General features: G+C 55.9%; 7 protein-coding genes across 7 annotated transcripts; all 7 read left to right on the forward strand.

The window, feature by feature from the left end:
* Positions 1–1,419: 1,419 nt before the first annotated feature.
* LINJ_30_3670 (conserved hypothetical protein) lies at positions 1,420–2,586 on the forward strand (the record flags this gene model as incomplete). Its single annotated transcript, XM_001467184.1, has 1 exon — positions 1,420–2,586. One exon carries the CDS (start codon positions 1,420–1,422, stop codon positions 2,584–2,586), a length of 1,167 nt encoding a protein of 388 aa, XP_001467221.1.
* Positions 2,587–3,496: 910 nt separating this feature from the next.
* Positions 3,497–4,609, forward strand: LINJ_30_3680 (conserved hypothetical protein; the record flags this gene model as incomplete). The annotated part of the gene is made up of 1 exon (XM_001467185.1): positions 3,497–4,609. One exon carries the CDS (start codon positions 3,497–3,499, stop codon positions 4,607–4,609), a length of 1,113 nt encoding a protein of 370 aa, XP_001467222.1.
* A 1,903-nt stretch (positions 4,610–6,512) lies between these two features.
* Positions 6,513–7,274, forward strand: CYC7 (putative CYC2-like protein; the record flags this gene model as incomplete). Its single annotated transcript, XM_001467186.1, has 1 exon — positions 6,513–7,274. One exon carries the CDS (start codon positions 6,513–6,515, stop codon positions 7,272–7,274), a length of 762 nt encoding a protein of 253 aa, XP_001467223.1.
* Positions 7,275–11,485: 4,211 nt separating this feature from the next.
* Positions 11,486–13,153, forward strand: LINJ_30_3700 (conserved hypothetical protein; the record flags this gene model as incomplete). Its single annotated transcript, XM_001467187.1, has 1 exon — positions 11,486–13,153. The coding sequence occupies one exon, from the start codon at positions 11,486–11,488 to the stop codon at positions 13,151–13,153; it is 1,668 nt and encodes a 555-aa protein (XP_001467224.1).
* Positions 13,154–13,998: 845 nt separating this feature from the next.
* Positions 13,999–14,613, forward strand: LINJ_30_3710 (putative ribosomal protein L15; the record flags this gene model as incomplete). Its single annotated transcript, XM_001467188.1, has 1 exon — positions 13,999–14,613. The coding sequence occupies one exon, from the start codon at positions 13,999–14,001 to the stop codon at positions 14,611–14,613; it is 615 nt and encodes a 204-aa protein (XP_001467225.1).
* Positions 14,614–15,467: 854 nt separating this feature from the next.
* LINJ_30_3720 (putative V-type ATPase, C subunit) lies at positions 15,468–16,142 on the forward strand (the record flags this gene model as incomplete). The annotated part of the gene is made up of 1 exon (XM_001467189.1): positions 15,468–16,142. The coding sequence occupies one exon, from the start codon at positions 15,468–15,470 to the stop codon at positions 16,140–16,142; it is 675 nt and encodes a 224-aa protein (XP_001467226.1).
* Positions 16,143–17,165: 1,023 nt separating this feature from the next.
* Positions 17,166–17,600, forward strand: LINJ_30_3730 (conserved hypothetical protein; the record flags this gene model as incomplete). Its single annotated transcript, XM_001467190.1, has 1 exon — positions 17,166–17,600. The coding sequence occupies one exon, from the start codon at positions 17,166–17,168 to the stop codon at positions 17,598–17,600; it is 435 nt and encodes a 144-aa protein (XP_001467227.1).
* Positions 17,601–17,974: the final 374 nt, after the last annotated feature.

Raw genomic sequence — 17,974 nt, forward strand, 5'->3', positions numbered from 1 at the left:
CGCACATGGCGACGCCCCTTCTGCTCCTATCTCTAAATACGATTGCGTTCGCCATCGCTTTACTGCCCCTCTTCCTGTCCGCATATCCTCATGAGACTCGCCACCCAACCGCGGTATCAGGGTGTGGAACCCAGGCTCTGTGTGGGGAGGCCAAGAGCCTGCGGCCCGGCCGCCGGGCACGGCTGCGGCCTCTTGGCGTCGGCGGACAGCGCTTGGCTGGCGCGGTGCCGAGGAGACGTGCGGCCATGATCGCGCTTGGACCAGCTCACGACGAGTCGCACCGACGGCTCACCACATATGCGCGCAGGCGCCCACCGCTTTTCTGCCTTTGCTGCCTTTGCTGCGTTGCGGTGGTGTGGAGCGTGATCGCGGCAACGGCCCGCTCTGCATGCACCGGAATCGCAGTGGGCTGGACGACGCCACACGGCGTTGGTTGTCCCGTCTCCTCGACGAGTCCTCGCTGCAAGTGTGTACGCTGCAGGAGACTCACTTCTCCCCTGCAGGCCTGGAAGGCGCTTGGTCTGCACGGCGTTCAGTCTTCTCGGTGCAGCAAGAGAGAGGGAGGGAGCGCGAGTGATGAGCGAGAGAGGAGCCCCGTAGTACATGCCGATTATGCCCACAGCGCATGCGCGCGCAGCATGCGGCATCTCCTCCATCCCACCGTGCGGGCGGATGAGGCGCCGACCGCGCGGCACGTACCCGAAGAGGGGACGAGGCGGGAGAGGAGGGGCCCGCTAGACGCATGTCCCGATTCAACGACATGACGGTTGCTCCTAGACGGCCAGGACGTCGCCGCAGCGCGGCAGTGGGTGCGTGGGCTGCAACTGTGCATGCGTGTGACTTTGCGAGCTGCTGCGTTGTGGATCGAAGGTTGAGAAGGAAAGTTTCTTGTGAGAAGTGATAGAATCACGATGTGGTAGTCGGTGTTGCTGCGAAGCTTCCACTCTTTCAACCCGCATTCTTCTCCCCGCGTCACTCTTCTTCCTGGGTGACTTTCACGTTGTTGGGTTGTTGTTTCCTGCCCTTTCTTCGGGGTGTTGGGGCCGCCGCCCGGGTGCGTTTAGGAGAGTCATGCTGTTAGCCGCCCTCAGCATCACGGGTGTCCTGTGTGCTTGCTGGTCAGGAGTTCTACTTCGTGCTTGTGTGACGTATGTGGACATGGGACTCGTCGTGTGGACTGAAGCTTCTTTTTCTTTTCATTTCCTACTTCTCTGTTTACAACTTTCGGGGTGTGAATTGCCGTTCAATGAGGGTAGGTGCGCACGTGTGCAGGGTGCGGTCGAACTTCACGATCAGATTCTGCTGTTAAGTGGGTTTGCCGCATCCTGCGAGCACTCCTGCTCGTACGACTTCTCTTATACTGCGGCAGAGCGAAGACAGGGTATTTCATTAGTGTGAAGGGTTCCGCAAGCTACGCTCATGACGTCGCAGCCGATCTCTATTCACTACAAGCAGATGGAGGAGTGGCTGGAGGATCGCAAGTCCGTTTTTTCTCGAAAGCACAAGAGTGAGTACAATGCATTGTTGTCCGTAGCCCCTCGACTCGTGCAGATGGCGCAGTATGACATCCCAGCACTCGAGAAGCAGATCAAGAAGAACGAGAACGCTATCGAGGACTGTCACCGGGTCTGCGAGGAGGCGCAGCGCACACAGCTCAAGCTGGTAGAGAGGCGGCGCGCCATGCTGAGGGAGTACGGAATCGAGCTCGCTGCCGCTGTCGGGGAAGTCGAGGTCGTCTTCGCGGTCGATCAGCGTGTGAGGGAAGCGTGCGCGCAAGTGAACGCCGCCTTTCAAGAGTACGCTCGTGCCCGTGTGAGGGCGCTGAAGGAGTACTACAACGCTCTTTTGGCGAGAACTGCGGCTGGGCGGTACGGCACGGACCCATTTGCTTTCCACTTTCCTTGGCTCCAGCGCGCTTTCAGTGAGGCGGAGTACCAGCCCGCGGATGCCTTGTCTGAGGCTACCGACGCCGGTGGTGAGGCGGCCGATGCGGCAGAACCTCAAATTGACTGGGGCGACGATGACGAAGGCGCGGCGGGGACGTTCGCAGGGCTGGGGAAGGATGCCGTGCAGATCAACTGGGATGCTACTGAAATGGAAGCCCGCCCCGTAGAGGACGACAGTCTACCAGCGACAGATGGGCTGCATTTCTCAATTGATCTTGCTTCTGCAAAGCATCGCGCCAATGTAATGTCAGAGCTGGAGGCAGCATCGTGCTTCTGCCGCGAGCGCGGCACCGCGGACCTGCTGGAGTGCGCCACGGAGACGGAGGCGTTGCGCCGCTTTCTCTCAAGCGCCAAAGAAGGTGAGCTCGCTCGTATGAAGGAGAGCTACCGCGCGCGGGGCAGCTTTGTGGATCGAATCACCCGTTTCCAGCAGCAGATTGTGGTGGCCGAAAACCGCTCCACGACGCACCAGGCGAAGATGCAGGATGCCGAAGACGACCTGGCAAAGTTGAAAGTGCAGCAGGATGAGCTGCTGTCACGTCTGAGGAGCATGCGGGATGAGGCGCTCACCCACCTGGAACACATGTTCCCAGATCGCAGGATCCTCATCGTTGGCGACCTGAACAAGTACTTGGCGTGATGCACCATTGCAGTTGCAGCGCTTTTTCATCTCCAATGAGAGTTTTCGTGTATGCATGTGTGTGGTGCGCGCAGCTCGGGCGGTAGGCGTGGTGTGTAGTCGTTGGCGCGTAGGTTTCGTTGGCGCCGCGTTCTGTTAGCGACGTGCTCTTTGGCACCGTGTGAGTTGCTCCTCTTTCTCCGGTTCTCTGATGCGTGCAGCCTTTTTCTTCTGCCAGATGTCGGTCGGCTGGTGTGAAGGCTCTCTATATATTTCTTCTCCACGCGATCGTAGAGTCCGCACTCTCTCCCTCTCACTCGTGGAGCGCGCGGAGGAGAGAGACTCACGATCCGCCTCTCTTCCTCTTTGCAAGTGTGCTCGATTTTTTTTTTCCATTTGCCGGGATGAGTGTGTCGCGCTTCTGGTGAAAACTTCATGAACGCCATGTGCAGCGGCACACGATTGCGTGATAGCGTTCTAGCCTCTCCCCCTGCATAGCTGCTGGGTTCTCCCTTGCACATCTTCCACTTCCCCACGTGATGGGCTTTCGCTGAGCGTCGCTGACACTCTTCCTCTAACGCCATCTCCCTCACTTTTCTTTGTTCTCTGTTTCTTTCCCATCAATGCTGCGTCCGCATGCGTGTATGCACGCGCTTATGTCTTGTCCTCTGTCCTGCGCTCCCACATACGACTGCGCGCAGGAGAGCTACGTTCTCCTTGTACTTCACCTCTCGCTGAAAGCACCCCGCCCCCTTCGCAGCATTCTCAAACCCCCGCTGCGTGCGACGGTGCTGCATCTCTGGCCTCCATCTTACTGCGCTTCTCCCGTATCTTGCGACTCGCGACGATCGTCACCCTTGCCCTTTGCTTTGCGTGGTGGCGCCCATCCCGTTCATTAGTGAACTCTTGGTTGCGGCTGCGCACAGAGACGATGGAGGGGTCGAAAAAGTACGAGGAGGCCTCCCTGCGGGGCATCACGCGCCATCACGTGTGGAAGAGCAGAACCAGCGATCTCACCGTAATCAACCTCCGAGACCCGACTGAGCTGCTGGGGATTCAGGACCCGCTGGCGGTAGCCGCGGTAGCTGAAACGAGGCAGGCAACAGCCGCCTCCCCGCCGCCGCCGCTGCGGCCGCCACTGGCGCGACCGGTGACCGGGAAGCAGGAGAGCCTCAATGCCCTTTTGGCGAAACTGCAACTGTGCCGACCGGCGCAAGAGCCTTCGTCGCATCCGTCAGCAGCTGCCAAGCCGCTGCCGCAGTCGTCGGCCAACGCCGCGCCTCCCGCTGCGCCCAGTGCGGCAGCGCCTTCAGCGCTGCATCCGACGGCCCGCGTCACCTCGACGGCAGCCGCGGCGTCTCCTGCCATTGTGATGCCGGAGGTGAGCGACCCCTCGTTTCCTGACCCGAAGGAGTCGTCATCCGGGCCGTCTGGCCAGTTTGAGTTTATCACAGGCACAAACATTCCTGGTCAAGGAGTTGTGAAGAAGACCGAGGCCGTTGATGAGTCATCCAGCATGGCCCTCTTCCACGACCCGCTCTGGGGAGGTTCTCTGGACGCGTTTGCGTTGCCGCCAACCTCGAAGCCATCCCCTAAGCCCCAGCTTCGCGCCTCTCTGTCGGAGCTGTACGCTAGCGCTGCCTCCAACAACACCAGCGCGTTCGCATCTCCGCCGGCGCCGGCGTCACAGCCTCAGAAAGTGGCCTCTCCTCCCGTCGCCACGGTGACGGCGAGCGCAGTGCCTACTGCGATGGCGTCTTCGACGATGCCGATGATGAGCGGGATCGTCCAGCCGCCCACTCCGCCGCAACTGAACACGCCTTTTCCAATGTACACGGTGCCCATTCAGTACATGGCTCAGCAACCGCAGTTTCCAGCCGGGATGGTGTACAACGCACCGAACTTCTTTCCCTACGGTGCGGCTCCGATGATGATGGCGCAACCGCAGCACATTCCGCAGGGTTATGCGATTCCCGCCGCCGCCATGATGAGACCCGGTACAAATGTTAAGGCGATGCCATTTGTTCCAGGAAACACAATGTGAGAGCGGCGACGGCGGCCGTGTCTCACGGACGCCTATCAACATACCCACATACTTCTTAGCGAACTCCGGCGAGGGCCGTCAGCGGCGCGCGGTTCGGTCACACGTACACTGCACATGGAGTCAGAACGGGTCCGATGCGACACCTGTCGCTTTCCTCGTGTTAACCCGTGCTCTCTCTCCCTTGTTGTGTGCTTTTGTCGTTTCTGTTTTCTCGCTTGAGCTTTTCTCCTCTTCTTCGCTTCTGTTCTTGTGTGTTCTCGGACCAATCTTCATTTTTTCTCTTTTTCTGCACATAACTATTGTTTCGTTTGTTTTTGTCCTCCCTTTGCCTTCTCCCTTCGCATCGCCGCTTCACCAACACGAATGCCGGCCTGGCAATGCCTCGCCGAGGCCACCGCTTCCGCTGCAGCTGACGGGCTTCAGCTCAGTCCCACCCCGCTGGCGCGCACATGCCACTTTCGCGGCGCCGGAATATGGTGAGCAGCAAGCAGGTAAGCGACGACGACTTTTTGGTGTTGGTGTGCCATGGACGACAATGACATCCACTTTTTATCTCACCGTTCTTGTTTACAAGTTCCCCTCTTTTTTCTTTCTTTGCTGTACGATACTCAACCCCGCCTGCACCTCTTCCTCTCCCTTCCAAGGACGACAACATTGGAGACGCGCATGAGTGCAACAAAGGACTTTACGCCCCCTTCTTTCCTCTTAAACGAACAACTGTGCAATGATACGTCGTGCGTGCGCGTGTTTATGGGCTCGTGGGTGTGTGCAGGCTTGCTGATGTGCATCACATACACAGACTCAACAAACAATCGCTCGCGCGCACACGAGCAAACTCATCCCTCGTGTGCCCTTCTCTCCGCCCCCCCTCCTCTTTTCGCGTCCTTCGTCGTTGACACGAAAGGAAATGAGGAAAAAGAAGAAAAGACAGAAGTAAATAGAGGGGCATAGAACGGCGCGAAAAAAGCGTGACATCTCATGCGTCGTTTGTTGCTGTGTGAGGTACATCTCGAAAAGCGAACTTGCAGTCGCTCACCTTCACACCTATCCACCGATGCGGACGCACACTCCGAGCGTGTGTCTCCGTAGTTCCCCGCTTTCGCTAAGAAAAACACTCTTCGCTGTCGTTTCATCTTTTGTTGGTTCTCTTGACCGTGTTGTTGTTCGTGGTACCACACACAAAAAAATAAAGAAGCACCCCAACGCGAAAGAGACGCACAAGAAGGGTTCAACGCAGTGGTGCCTGGTCCCGCTGTCGTGAAAGAGGTTCAAGGAGGCCGGGTAGCGCCTCCACAACAGAAGTAGAGCTGAAAGCGCTACGCTTTCTCTCTGTCGTGTCGTTTTCCGCGCGCGCTGAGAGATGACGATCAAGCGCTCGTTCCACTGAACTCCCATGCGACAGCTACCAGCGATTGAACGACCCCCACCCCCCAGGTCCTGAGTTTCCAGCCGCCAGTCGGGTCTGCCTCTCTGTCTCTCTCTGGCCGCCACATGCGCAGGCGTGGTGCATTGCTTTCCTGCAGACTTTGTAATGCATCGCTCCATGACTTCACTGCTTTCTCTCCCCCCCCCGCTTTCCGTTGTTGTGCTCCTTTTTGTTGTTGTGCCTGGATGTCGCGCTTCTCACGTGGGGGCCCTCCGTCTTCTCTCTTTCCTATCCCCCTTCACGTCGGCCCGCGCTCATCCTTTGCTTTCCCGTCTTGTAGACTTAAACGCGGTACAAAGAAAACAACATCACCAACGAAACGCCTACACGCATTCAAAAGGAAGAGTGCATCGGGGCCCGTGTGCTTTTTTTTTTCTCGGTGAAGACCGCAGTAGCGCGTGAGTACACTCATATTCGATCACGCAGTACTTTGGATCCTCATTAGTTGACAGGGAAACCATTGTGTTCAGCATAGCCATGCCTTTGCGAGCTTGTGTATACAGGACGCCGGCGCAGGCCCGCTTGGTCGAGGTTGTCTCCGGTTATGTCCAGCATCTTATGGATGTGCAGGCATCTAGGTGCACTGAGACCGCCCTTGACGGGCATGTGGTCCCCCCGCCGAACGCAAAGTACCCTTCCCACGACTTCTTTTGTGCGACTCACGCGCCTGCGATCTCGGTGAAGAGGTACACGGAGCGCCTAGTGACGTACATGCACTGCTCGCCCGAAGCATTTGTGTTTGCCGTCGCCTACCTGCGGCGGCTGGTGCTAAGCGGATTCCCGGTGCATATGCGGTCTATCCATCGTCTGCTGTTAACAGCCGTCTTGGTGGCCCTCAAGTGTAGAGACGACGTGTACTACCACATGAGCTTCTACGCTGAGGTTGGTGGCGTTACCTCGAAGGACTTGCGCATAATGGAGATTCGGTTTCTCTCCGACCTTATCCGCTTCGAAGGCGAGGTATCTCTAGCAGATTACCATGTCGTCATGGTGGACATCATGCGCGTGACGGAACGGCGCATGATAACGAATATTAACGGCAAGACGGAGTTGTGCAACCGATGCGGCATGTCTGCAGGCGCCTTCACCACCTCGACCCCAGGAGATCTTGGCTGCCTACACTGCAAGGGTGACGCGTTCGCACAATCGTGGACTAGCGAGTGCGAACTGTTTTGGGGGCCGCTAAATTCTGCTTTCTCACTTCCCGCCGGAGAGGTCCGAAAGACACTTTCATGCTAAACAAGGAAGAGAGAAGAGTGACGTCAAAGGCGACACAGTGAGGAGGCCTTTCTCACTCGGCTCCACCTCTGTCACTCTAGACGGCACTGACGTGAATATATATATATATATATTCTTCTTTCAGCGTGTCCATTCGCTCATACAGCATGCGCTCAGCTACGCTCTGCACCGGGCCTGTCACAGGCCTCATCCGCGTGGCGCGATGGCAGCCGCGGACACACGCATTGCCGTCGTGCGCCGACTCCAGCCATCTGAGCATGGTCCCTGCATCAAGCTCTGCACACCACCCGTTCCTCAGGGTCGCCTCATAGCCGCTTACATCATGCCGGCCGCCACTTGCTGCAAGCCCCCCTGGGAGGCGGCACTCAGGCGCCCCACACCGCTGGGCAGTAAGAGTCTAGTGTGAGATGCGCTCGAGTCACGCTGACGCTCTGCCTAATCATATGAGTCGTACCAACGTGTTCGATGTCGCAGGTGGCTCCGACGCAGCGCCATGCAGGACCTGAACACCGACATCAGCAGCGACACATCGCTCTGAATTCTCCACGTCGTGAGTACCTGACCCTTGTCGCCACCGGAAGAGGCTCGACATTGGCAGGGCTAGGTGGGGGCTGCTTGCCCCTTCTCCCACTGCATGGTGGACTGGACCCTAGAATGACACGCTAAGGTGTTTTCTCCGTCATCATGGGCTTCAGAGCGAAGGCGGGACATGAAAATGCGCACCGGCTTGCTCTTTTCTGAGCACCTGATACCCTCTTTCTCGTATGTGTCTGTGCAGTACTGCGACACGGAGACTTACTAAGCGGCCCGAAGGACACAGAGGAATAAAAAACGAAAAATTGAGTTCGTGATAATGGTGTAAAAACGACCCTTTTCTGCTCATCTTCTTTTTTCGTTCTTTTCTTGTACCGCGGCAGGTGCACTTTGCCGGCCTTCGCCCCTCTGTGTTCTCCTCGTTAGAGAAATTCGTCTCTGCCGTTCTCTTTCGTTTTCCCTTTTTAATACCTTTTGATCTAGCGCCGTGTTTTTCCGCCTCATTACGTACTACACCGCGAAGGCTTCTCTTCGTTCGTAACACATTTTTTTTTCTTTTGCTCTTTTCTCTCTCTCTCGCTCCCAGGGACTCTTCTCTCGTATTCGTAGTTCCCTCTTTGTTGGCTTACGTTTAATGTACTCCTTTTCGATCTCTCCCCTTCTTTATATTTTTTAATGTGCTGTGTCCTGTTTTCATCTCTAATGACGCCGTTTACTCCACCATGGTATCATGGGGTGGACCACACGCTCTGTGTGGGGAGGCCAAGAGCCTGCAGCCCGGCCGCCGGGCACGGCTGCGGCCTCTTGGCGTCGGCGGACAGCGCTTGGCTGGCGCGGTGCCGAGGAGACGTGCGGCCATGATCGCGCTTGGACCAGCTCACGACGAGTCGCACCGACGGCTCACCACATATGCGCGCAGGCGCCCACCGCTTTTCTGCCTTTGCTGCCTTTGCTGCGTTGCGGTGGTGTGGAGCGTGATCGCGGCAACGGCCCGCTCTGCATGCACCGGAATCGCAGTGGGCTGGACGACGCCACACGGCGTTGGTTGTCCCGGTTTCTTAAAATAGCCGTATCGCAACGGAGGCAGGTGGAATGTGACTGTGCGCGTATATATGTTTTGATGTGGTCCTGGTAGAGCGATGCGAAAGGAAGAAAATAAACTGCTGCTCTCTGTTTTTTTTTTTTTTCGAAACCTTATAGCAAATGCTGTTTGTGAGGTGAATAACGAAATACATGTGGCCGACTCATTGCCCCACGTGAGTGACACATTCCGGCTGACGCGACTGTAACGAAAATAATTAGGTAGGCGTAGCTCTAAAGAAAGTAAAAGGGATACCAAGAAAAAAAGAAACTTGTTGGAGCTCTTCGGTGGTAGCGGCGATGAAATCGCCGGCGTACGGCAGTGTGATGTGCATCGCAATTCGTGGCATTGGATGCTTCCATACAAGCATTTGATATAAACGCGGGTATGTTGGTGGCGATTTATCTCTCTGATTTCTTTTTCTTTCCTGTCTTTTGCACTGCCATGCAGAGCTGGGTAAACGAGGCGACGTGGCATCCTTGTGTGTCTTCGGCGCGCTCTGTCGTGTCACAGTCTCTCAGAGTACCCTGGAACGTGTTGCCAGTGAAGCCGCTGCTTTCCGCTCGCTGTGGCTGCCGCTCTTTTCTCCTTGCCCCTTATTTATTGGCCGTTTTTTTTTTGCTGCCAAATCTTTATTTTTCCCATCTTTTTTAATCGCTCTCTTTTCACTTTGCTCTGAGCTGCTACACCGAGGTTCCTTTCCCGTTTCGAGGACCACTTACTTGTGCAGCTCTTGGTTTAGAGCGCGCGTGTGCAAGAGGCCGGGTATGTGTGGTTTGCATGGGCTGGCGGAAGTGTGGAAGCATCGATTCTTCCGTGTACGCGTGCCTACTTTTCTGTTTTTTTTTTTCTTTTCTCTGCTCGGTGTCTCCCCTCTCCACCACTTTTCTTTTTTTCCATTTCACTAGGCGCCCATTCTTTTTTGTTGTTCTTCATCCTCTACCTCATACGGCAAAGTCCATGATACTCCTCCAAGGTACACAATATACACCCATTGTGTGGATATTTTTTCGCCGGCTTTTCTCCGTCTGATTTTGTTTGTCACAGTTTCTTTTCCCTTTTTTTATGCGTACTTGTTTGCTACTCTTTTTTTTTGTTTTCGAACTGTAATGTTAATGTGATCTCCTCTCCTCCCTTTTTCTTTGTGTGTTTATTACCTTCTTGTAGCGGGCAGTCTTTGGTGTGCCTTGTTCTCTTCTTGTTTTAGTCGTGCATCCGCTTTTCTCCCCGCTTACTTTTCCCGTGCTGCTGTACTCATGCGACAGAGTTGTGTGCGTGTGTTTCTCTCGTTTTCTTTCGATGCTGTTACTTATTATTTCTCAGTTACCTTCCCTCGTCTTCCGAACACACACGCACACTTTCGCAGTACTCTTGCTTTCGGTGCCCCTTGTACTTTTTCGCTGTTTTGCGCTCCCCTCAATTTTCTTCTTTTTGGCGGCCGTGACTCCCTCTTGTCTCCATGTTCGCAAAGAAGACCAAAAGTGGCCTGGCGCTCTCTTGTGCTCTCTTTTTTCTCACTCTGTCATACTCCGTCTTTCCGTTTGCCATTCAACTCTCTCCCCTCTGACTGTCCCTCTTATATCAAAGGCGCCCCCAACACGGAAGTTACGCGACTCACTTTCAGGTGACTATGTTTAAAGTCCCCACTACACTTTTCCTTTTTGAAAGACGAGAGAGGGGTCTTCGAAAAAGGTTGACGGCTCACCTCCGCTGGGCTTCAGTCTTCATATACTAGAACAAGCAAGGCAGAGGTGTGCTGCCCATCCCTCCCCTCCTCTGCGTCCTTCTCGCCATCTCTTTTTGTGCCTTTGTTTCTTGGCTGATGTCTTGGCGCTTTGGCTTTTTTTACGCTTCCGCGGTGTCGTCGTGACTTCTGCCCGTGCTTTCAGCGCTTCATCTCTCGCGTGGACCCACGAACGGGCTGTTGTTCTCGCTTGCCCTCTTTGAGGTTCTCGCGAGCGATTATCTCCTAAAGTGCCCACGCGCATGCAAGCTAACGAAAAGAAAATCGCGCAACATCAAAATGACGCAGTGGTAGTGTGTCGCCACCGTTACCTACACCCCCTTCCCCCCATCGGCGGGGCAAAATCTCTTCTATAGCAATGTAAGCCTCTTTTGACTAGTTGGTCCCGGTGTGACTGCGCCACAGCAGAGGGGGGGGTCGACCACTTCGAAAGGCGCGACGAAAATCTCTGGATTTTGTAACGCCGGCCTTTCCACTGCCATGACAGCTTCTTTCTCTCACGCCACTATCTGCCGCTCGGCTTGTCCATCTCTCTCCAATCACATACTTCTCTTTACCGCGCATTCGCGCTACGGTGTGTCCGCGTGAAAGCGTGTCTCTCTCTCTCTTCTCTCTCGGCACACATCTGCACCCGAACAGGTCGACGCATGCACACGCGCACACACCCACACACACACACACACATCGTGCACTTGCCGGTATTCTTTGCAGTGGACTCTGCCTGCTCGCCATCTCGCCAGTCTTGGTGCCCGCTGTTGCCCCCTTTTGTCACCCGCTGTGAGTCTCCCAACACCGCCGCTGCCTTGGACTATTTGCGCGTGTGCTTTTGGGGTTGCATGGGCGTATGTAGACATGTCTAAAGGGTTCGAGGTTTATCCACTGACGGGGTCGCACAAGGAGGTGGTCATCAATGAGGCTCTAATTCGTAGCGCCATATCATTCAAGCCGTCGTTAACGACTGAGGATGATCGTGTTCGCGTCGTTGGTAACCAGGAAAAGGCGCTTAGTGAGGAGAAGGTGCGGAAGGAGGCGGCTGGCATCGCGTTGGAGGACGTTCAGACGCTTCTTCTCTCCTTTCGTGGCATTAAGCGTCTCGAAAACCTGAGCTGCCTGCGCTCCCTGACAAAACTGCACCTGGACAACAACCGAATCCGTTGTATCGAGAACCTCGAAAGCCTCGTGCACCTTGAGTGGCTGGATTTGAGCTACAACGCCATCGAAGTGATCGATGGGTTGCAAGCGCTACAGCATCTCAACTGCTTGTCTCTCTACGCTAATAAAATTACGGCCGTAGATGGGCTCAGGTGCCTACCAGAGCTGAACACACTTAGTCTCGGTCGCAACCCGCTGGAGAACATGGATGAGACCGTGCATTATCTGCACCACCTGCCACGCCTGCAGGTGCTGACGCTGAAGGAGTGCCCGTTAGCTGCTTTGCCGAACTACCGATCTCGAGTACTTGCGTTTGTGCGTGGGCTGAAGTTCTTTGATGGGCACCTCGTGAGGCAAGATGAGGCTGCGAAAGCGCGCGAGGCATTTCGCGAGAATTTGCTTACGGTGGACGAGGAAGACGAAGCCCGCGCCGCAGCGGCGAAGTTGCAGGCGGATCAAGAGATCATCGCATCATCTTATCAGCAGTACAACTGCCCGAATGAAGTGATGCTCTTTGACGAGCTACTCCACCTCGACCCTGAAGGTCGCCACATGGAGGCCATCCTCCGAAGCGATGCGGTGTTCCCGGTTGCAAAGGAGCCACTGGACAGGTATCAGACCGAGTTCAACGAGCAAGTGAGGCAGCTCACCGCTGCCATGAAGGATATCCGCGAACGCCGCGACGCGGATGACGCGACCTATCGCGAGGCCGTCGCCTACACGCTGCGCCAAAGCGCTGCTTCTTCGCTGGCCGCCATGCAGCGTTTCGAGGCGCTCGCAAAGAGGCACATTGTCAAAGGCGTCGCCCAGCAGGTGCCCGGCTCGGCGAAGCGGCTTCCCTGTCAAACGACCAGGTCTCTGCACGCAGCGCTGGGCAAGCTGAAGAAAGATCTTTTAGAAGAAGAGGCTCATCATTACGACGTGCTCGAAGTTCTGCACAACAACACCATCGCCAAGTGGAAGTCACATTCGGTAGAAGTAGTGCTCCAGAGCTCTTTTGAAGCGCTGCTTCGCCTCGAGACGGACTTTCAGTTGACGGTGAGGCACATCTTCGATGCTGTCTTTGAGGAGCGGCGCAAAGGCGACAATGCGGAGCGGGCGTTTCGCTATGTGGGCCAGGACGATGCCATGCTTGCTTTTCTCGATAACAAGGAGGAGTATCAGCGCACCGTGAACGAGTGGTATGAGCTTCGACGCAAGCGTGTCGAAGAGCTTGAAATGCACCACCTCAAGGCCGAGGAAACCTTGCTGAGCGCACGCACAAACTCTATTTTAGCCGCAGAGCAAGACCGCCACCGACGGCGGGTGCATGAGGTGTGCCAATACGTGGAGGAGATGTCGAAGATGATAGACGGGTGTGATCATTGAGGGTGTGGCGCGTCGTTTTGCTGCTTTCATCCACCACCGCGCAGAGGCACGCTGTCCTTTTTTCACTCACACCAGATAAATGCCGACTTTTAGTCTATGCTTTGCACTTGTGTCACTGATGGCTATCCGGCACTCGGCAGATGTACCATCACGTCTTTTTGTGTGCACCTTCTTCGTGGGTATCTGTTCTCGCACTTCTTCCCGTTTATGAGCCTGTGGCTTCAGTCTTTTTTTTTTTTCTTGGCTGCCTGACCACTGCTTTCGTTTCTCTCGATTTGTGAGATGTACATTAGATTGTGCGTGTTTCTTCCCTTCGCCCGCGGGTTCGTGTTGTGTGCCCGTGTGCAGCGAGCTAATGTGGCACGTTGAGAAACGAGTTCCACACAAATCGAATGAAGAGCGACGGACGGAATCGATATGGTGCGGAAAACCGTAGGGGAGGGTGGGCCTCCTCCCCTCTGTATGCCCCATCATCTCACCTTCTAGCTTTTCCATGAGGGCTTATGGTTCTCTTCTCGACCCTTGGTCGCTCCGTCACCAGCCCGTGGTCCCCCTCCCCCCTCTGTCAGCGCGGTGCCTTGCCATGCCTTGAAGGCTCAGCAGCGCGGCCATCTAGCGCTTTGGCGCCCGAGCAGCTGAACTGCTCACCTGGGACGTTTTCATGTCACCTCTCTCACTTTTACCCTCCCCTGCTTGCATCTTTTTCCCCTGCCCTTCTCCCTGTGCCTTGATCTTTCGCTCCACTTGTACGCGATACATTATTCACTGCTCTGCTTTTGCTCTTCTCTTTTTTTTTACTGCGTCAACACAACAACAGAATTCAGCGTAGTAGTAGCGACGCAACCATGGGGGCTTTCATGTACTTGAACGAGCTGTGGAAGAAGAAGTCTTCTGATGTGATGCGCTTTATCCAGCGTATCCGCTCGTGGGAGTTCCGTCACCAGCACACGGTGGTGCGCCTGCGCCGCCCCACGCGCCCGGAGAAGGCCCGCATGCTTGGCTACAAGACGAAGCAGGGCTTCTGCGTGTTCCGCGTGCGCGTGCGCCGTGGTGGCCGCAAACGCCCGGTCCACAAGGGTATCACGTACGGTAAGCCGAAGACCAGCGGTGTGCTCGGCATGAAGCTCAACAAGAACAACCAGGCCGTTGCGGAGCAGCGTCTGGGCAAGCGCTTCGGCAACCTGCGCGTGCTGAACTCGTACTGGGTGAACATGGACTCCACGTTCAAATGGTACGAGGTCATCGCCGTTGACCCGATGTGCAAGACCATCCGCCGCGACCCCCGCATCAACTGGATCGTCAACTCCGTGCATAAGCACCGCGAGCAGCGCGGTCTGACCTCTGCTGGTCGCAAGCACCGTGGTCTGCGCCACAAGGGTCACAAGGCCTCCAAGCTGCGCCCGTCGTACCGCGCTGCGTGGCGCCGCAACAACCGCATCGTGTTCCTGCGCAAGCGTTGATTCGCTTCGCGGTGCCGGCCATTGGCGTACTCTCGCTTTTTCTTATTTTGCCTTTCCTTTTCATTTCATGAAGAAACAAACTGCAAACGAATCGGACAGCGGCACGACCTGCACTCGCCGCTTACTAGACTATCAGCAGCACAGCTCCGGGGAAGGATTCTCTCTGCCACAGAGAACAATCTCTTGGTTTTCTTCCCTTACCTCACCGCAACTTAACCGTTGGTGCCGTCTTCTCGCTTGTGTGTGCGTGTGTGTAAGTGTGCTCTTGCCACTGCTCCCGCACAGCCTGCCTGATTCTGCGCTGCGGGCGAAATGAAGCCGAGGGTCTTCGACCCAGCCTCGTGCCACGTCCGTTGCATCTGCTCGCTTGTAAGATGGCTGTTGATCGCCTCCTCCTCCCCACTTCTTCTTTTGATTGGCTTCTGGGGCACTGTTCAGCTCCCTTCACACATACCGGAACTCAACCAGGTATCCGTCGACACCGCTCGCCATCGTGCGCGTTCACCGGCCGCACGGCGCCTCAGTCAGCCTTCTTCGCCACTCACTCGATCACCACAGACAGAGTGCAGGGTGTCGTGTCGCACAGGACTACCTCGCGGATCGTGTCTTGCGACTTTGGTTGCGCTCACACCTTCTCGTCTTCTTCGTTCTCTCGCGAGGAGCTGCAAATCGTGGTTTCTACGTCTTTTTCTCTTTCCCGGTTTGACAGCGTCTCGGCGTGTGCTGCTGTTATCCCAGTCCAGGGCTCTCTTCCACACCTCCTCGGAAGAGTCTTGTCAACGTTGACGGTGCCACGTAGGAAGTAGGCTTGAGGCTTTTCGCGCTTCTTTTTGTCCTAGCCAGAAGAAGCCGCAATGCCTGTGGAAGCTGAAGTGCTCCCGACGCCGACGCGTCTGCCGCCAGATGACGCGATGCACGTGGTAGGAAGCCTCATCCGGTACATTCTCATCATCGTAATCGTCGTCTTCGGCATCATTCCTGCCCTGTGTGGGACCGTGTTCCCCCCCTTCTCAGCGTTGTGGAGCATCCTGAAGGCTGTGTCGCCGTATGCGTGGGCCTCGATGGGCACCGGCATCGGCATTGCGCTTTCCATTCTCGGCGCCGCATGGGGCATCCTAACAAGTGGTGCATCGATCAGCGGTGCGGCTATCCGGGCCCCAGAAATCCGGAGCAAGAACCTCATCTCCATCATTTTTTGCGAGGCCGTGGCTATCTACGGTGTCATCCTCTCCATCATCATGATGGGAAAGATTCAGGCGAGCAGTTCTTCTGTCGGTAGCGGCGGCGTCTACAGGTACGAGACCATCGTTGGCGGCTACACCCTCTTCGCTGCCGGGATCGCCGTGGGCATCGGCAACATGGCATGCGGTATCGCGGTTGGCATTGTTGGCAGTAGTTGTGCTATTGCTGATGCGCACAGCAGCAGCTTGTTTGTGAAGGTGCTCGTGATCGAGATTTTCGCCTCGGCGCTCGGTATCTTTGCGGTCATTACGGGCATTCTGATGGCGCAAAAGGTTCAAATGAAGTAGCCCGACCGCCGGGGAGCCGAAGAAAAAGTAAAGAGCACTTATGCAGCTAGAGGGTGATGAGCGGTGGTGGTGGTGGGGAGAGCGACGCTCCTGGTCACGCACAGGAAATCTCAGGGGAGAGGGAGACGTGCATGGGATCCCCCTCTCATTCTGTCCTCAGGACCACTAACAGCACCGTCAGGCTTGCCGTGTTTCGTTCGCTTACCTTTAAGCTCCCAAGCGATTGAAGCGTCCTTCCGTTTATCGATCGTTTTGTTTTTCTGTGTTTCGTGTTCTCTTGCTTTGCCGTTAGAGGGGTCTTGTCTCTGAACACGGTAGATGCGCGCGCGAGATGCGCAGCACCTCTACTACTCGTCGTGCCTCGCTCTGCATCTTTCTGAGAGATGAACGAACCTGTCGATAAGCGTGCAGGGGGGTGGTGGATTAACATCCATTTTGTTATGTGACGGCGTCGGCGCTCGCCAAGGTGGCGTGTGTCGAGCGCTGATGTCTTGTTTGCGGTGATCAACCAACGGAAAAGGAAAGGTGAATAATAAGAGTCGACAATGCAGCGCGATGGTGGATAGCCGGCAGCAACACAAGCGCTGCTTGTATGATGACACCCTCGCTAGCCCGTTGCGGCGTGGACAGATCAGCCCTGCTGTCTCTCCCACGCAGCTCGAAGCTTCTGCACAGCTGGGCTGGCCTCTGGGCTCTGTCGAGAGAAAGCGAAGGAAAGAAAGTGACATGCATACTAGAGATACCTGCGCGCGCCACAGCTGCGCTCGTGCTTCTGGAGCAACGCTTTTCCTCTGGATCTCCTGCGATGGCTACGCTGGGGTTCTCTCAGGTGGCCCACCGCCGCAGCGCCTCCTCGGAAGTGCACGCGCGCTTCCCGTCTGCCCCTTCCACTTGTCTTTTCCTCTTTTGCCATATGGCTGTGGGACCTTGTGCCGGTGACAGCGAGCATCTCACCTCCCAGGTTGATAGAGCTCTGTAGGGCAACAAATCGTTGGGATACCCGAGGAGGCTCAACGGCGGCAGATGACTGCGTCACACTTGGTACTGCAGCGGTACACTGACCTGATCAATAGTGGCGATCTCGATGCCGCATTCAACTATCTCTCCGAGGACATCATCTACGTCACGTGGCTTGGCGTGGTCGAAGGGAAGGACAATGTCGTAACGTTTTTGCGAGATAACATACGCTTCCTGCACTTCACCAAGAGCTTCAATCGCTGGAGGCAAGTACAACATTGCCTGGACGCGGACCTGTGCCGGCGCTTCGACGACTCAGGTGTCGGCGACTCGAACCTCTTCGACCGTGACGGGTACGACCCGCAGGGGTATGCGAGCTTTGAGCGAGATGGCATGATCGCCAATGTAGTGAAGTACTCCATGCAGAAAACGCGCGTGAAGGAAACAGTGGTGATTCGCGACAACAAGGTGGTTTTAGTGACCTTGATGGAGCAGCTGTGACAGGCGGGGAAGCGGGTACTAGGCTGGCGGTACAGAGAAGGAGGAGGCGCATTGTCATGTGTCGTTCCGGTTGTGCAAGGCTCGCGCCATCGCGCGTTGGTGGGTGCTAGCGAGAAGGGTGAGATGATGCCTTCGAAGGGCACCGATGCGGACTTGTCATGCCCATTGTCGTCGATGTTGCCGGAAAAGTCGTGCAGCAACCACTGTCACTGTTTTTTTTTCCTTTGTGCACGCTCCACTTGCTCCTTTTTCACCTTTGAACATGGAGCGGCATTATCTACCTTTCTCTTCCACCCCTCTTAGCTGCTAGCCCTTGACCGGCTGATGGTGTGTGCATTGTCTGCTGTGTGTTCGTGTGCGTGTGTGTTTATGGG

The sequence above is a fragment of the Leishmania infantum genome, chromosome 30 (assembly GCF_000002875.2).
Source record: "Leishmania infantum JPCM5 genome chromosome 30".
Taxonomy (NCBI): Eukaryota; Euglenozoa; class Kinetoplastea; order Trypanosomatida; family Trypanosomatidae; genus Leishmania; species Leishmania infantum.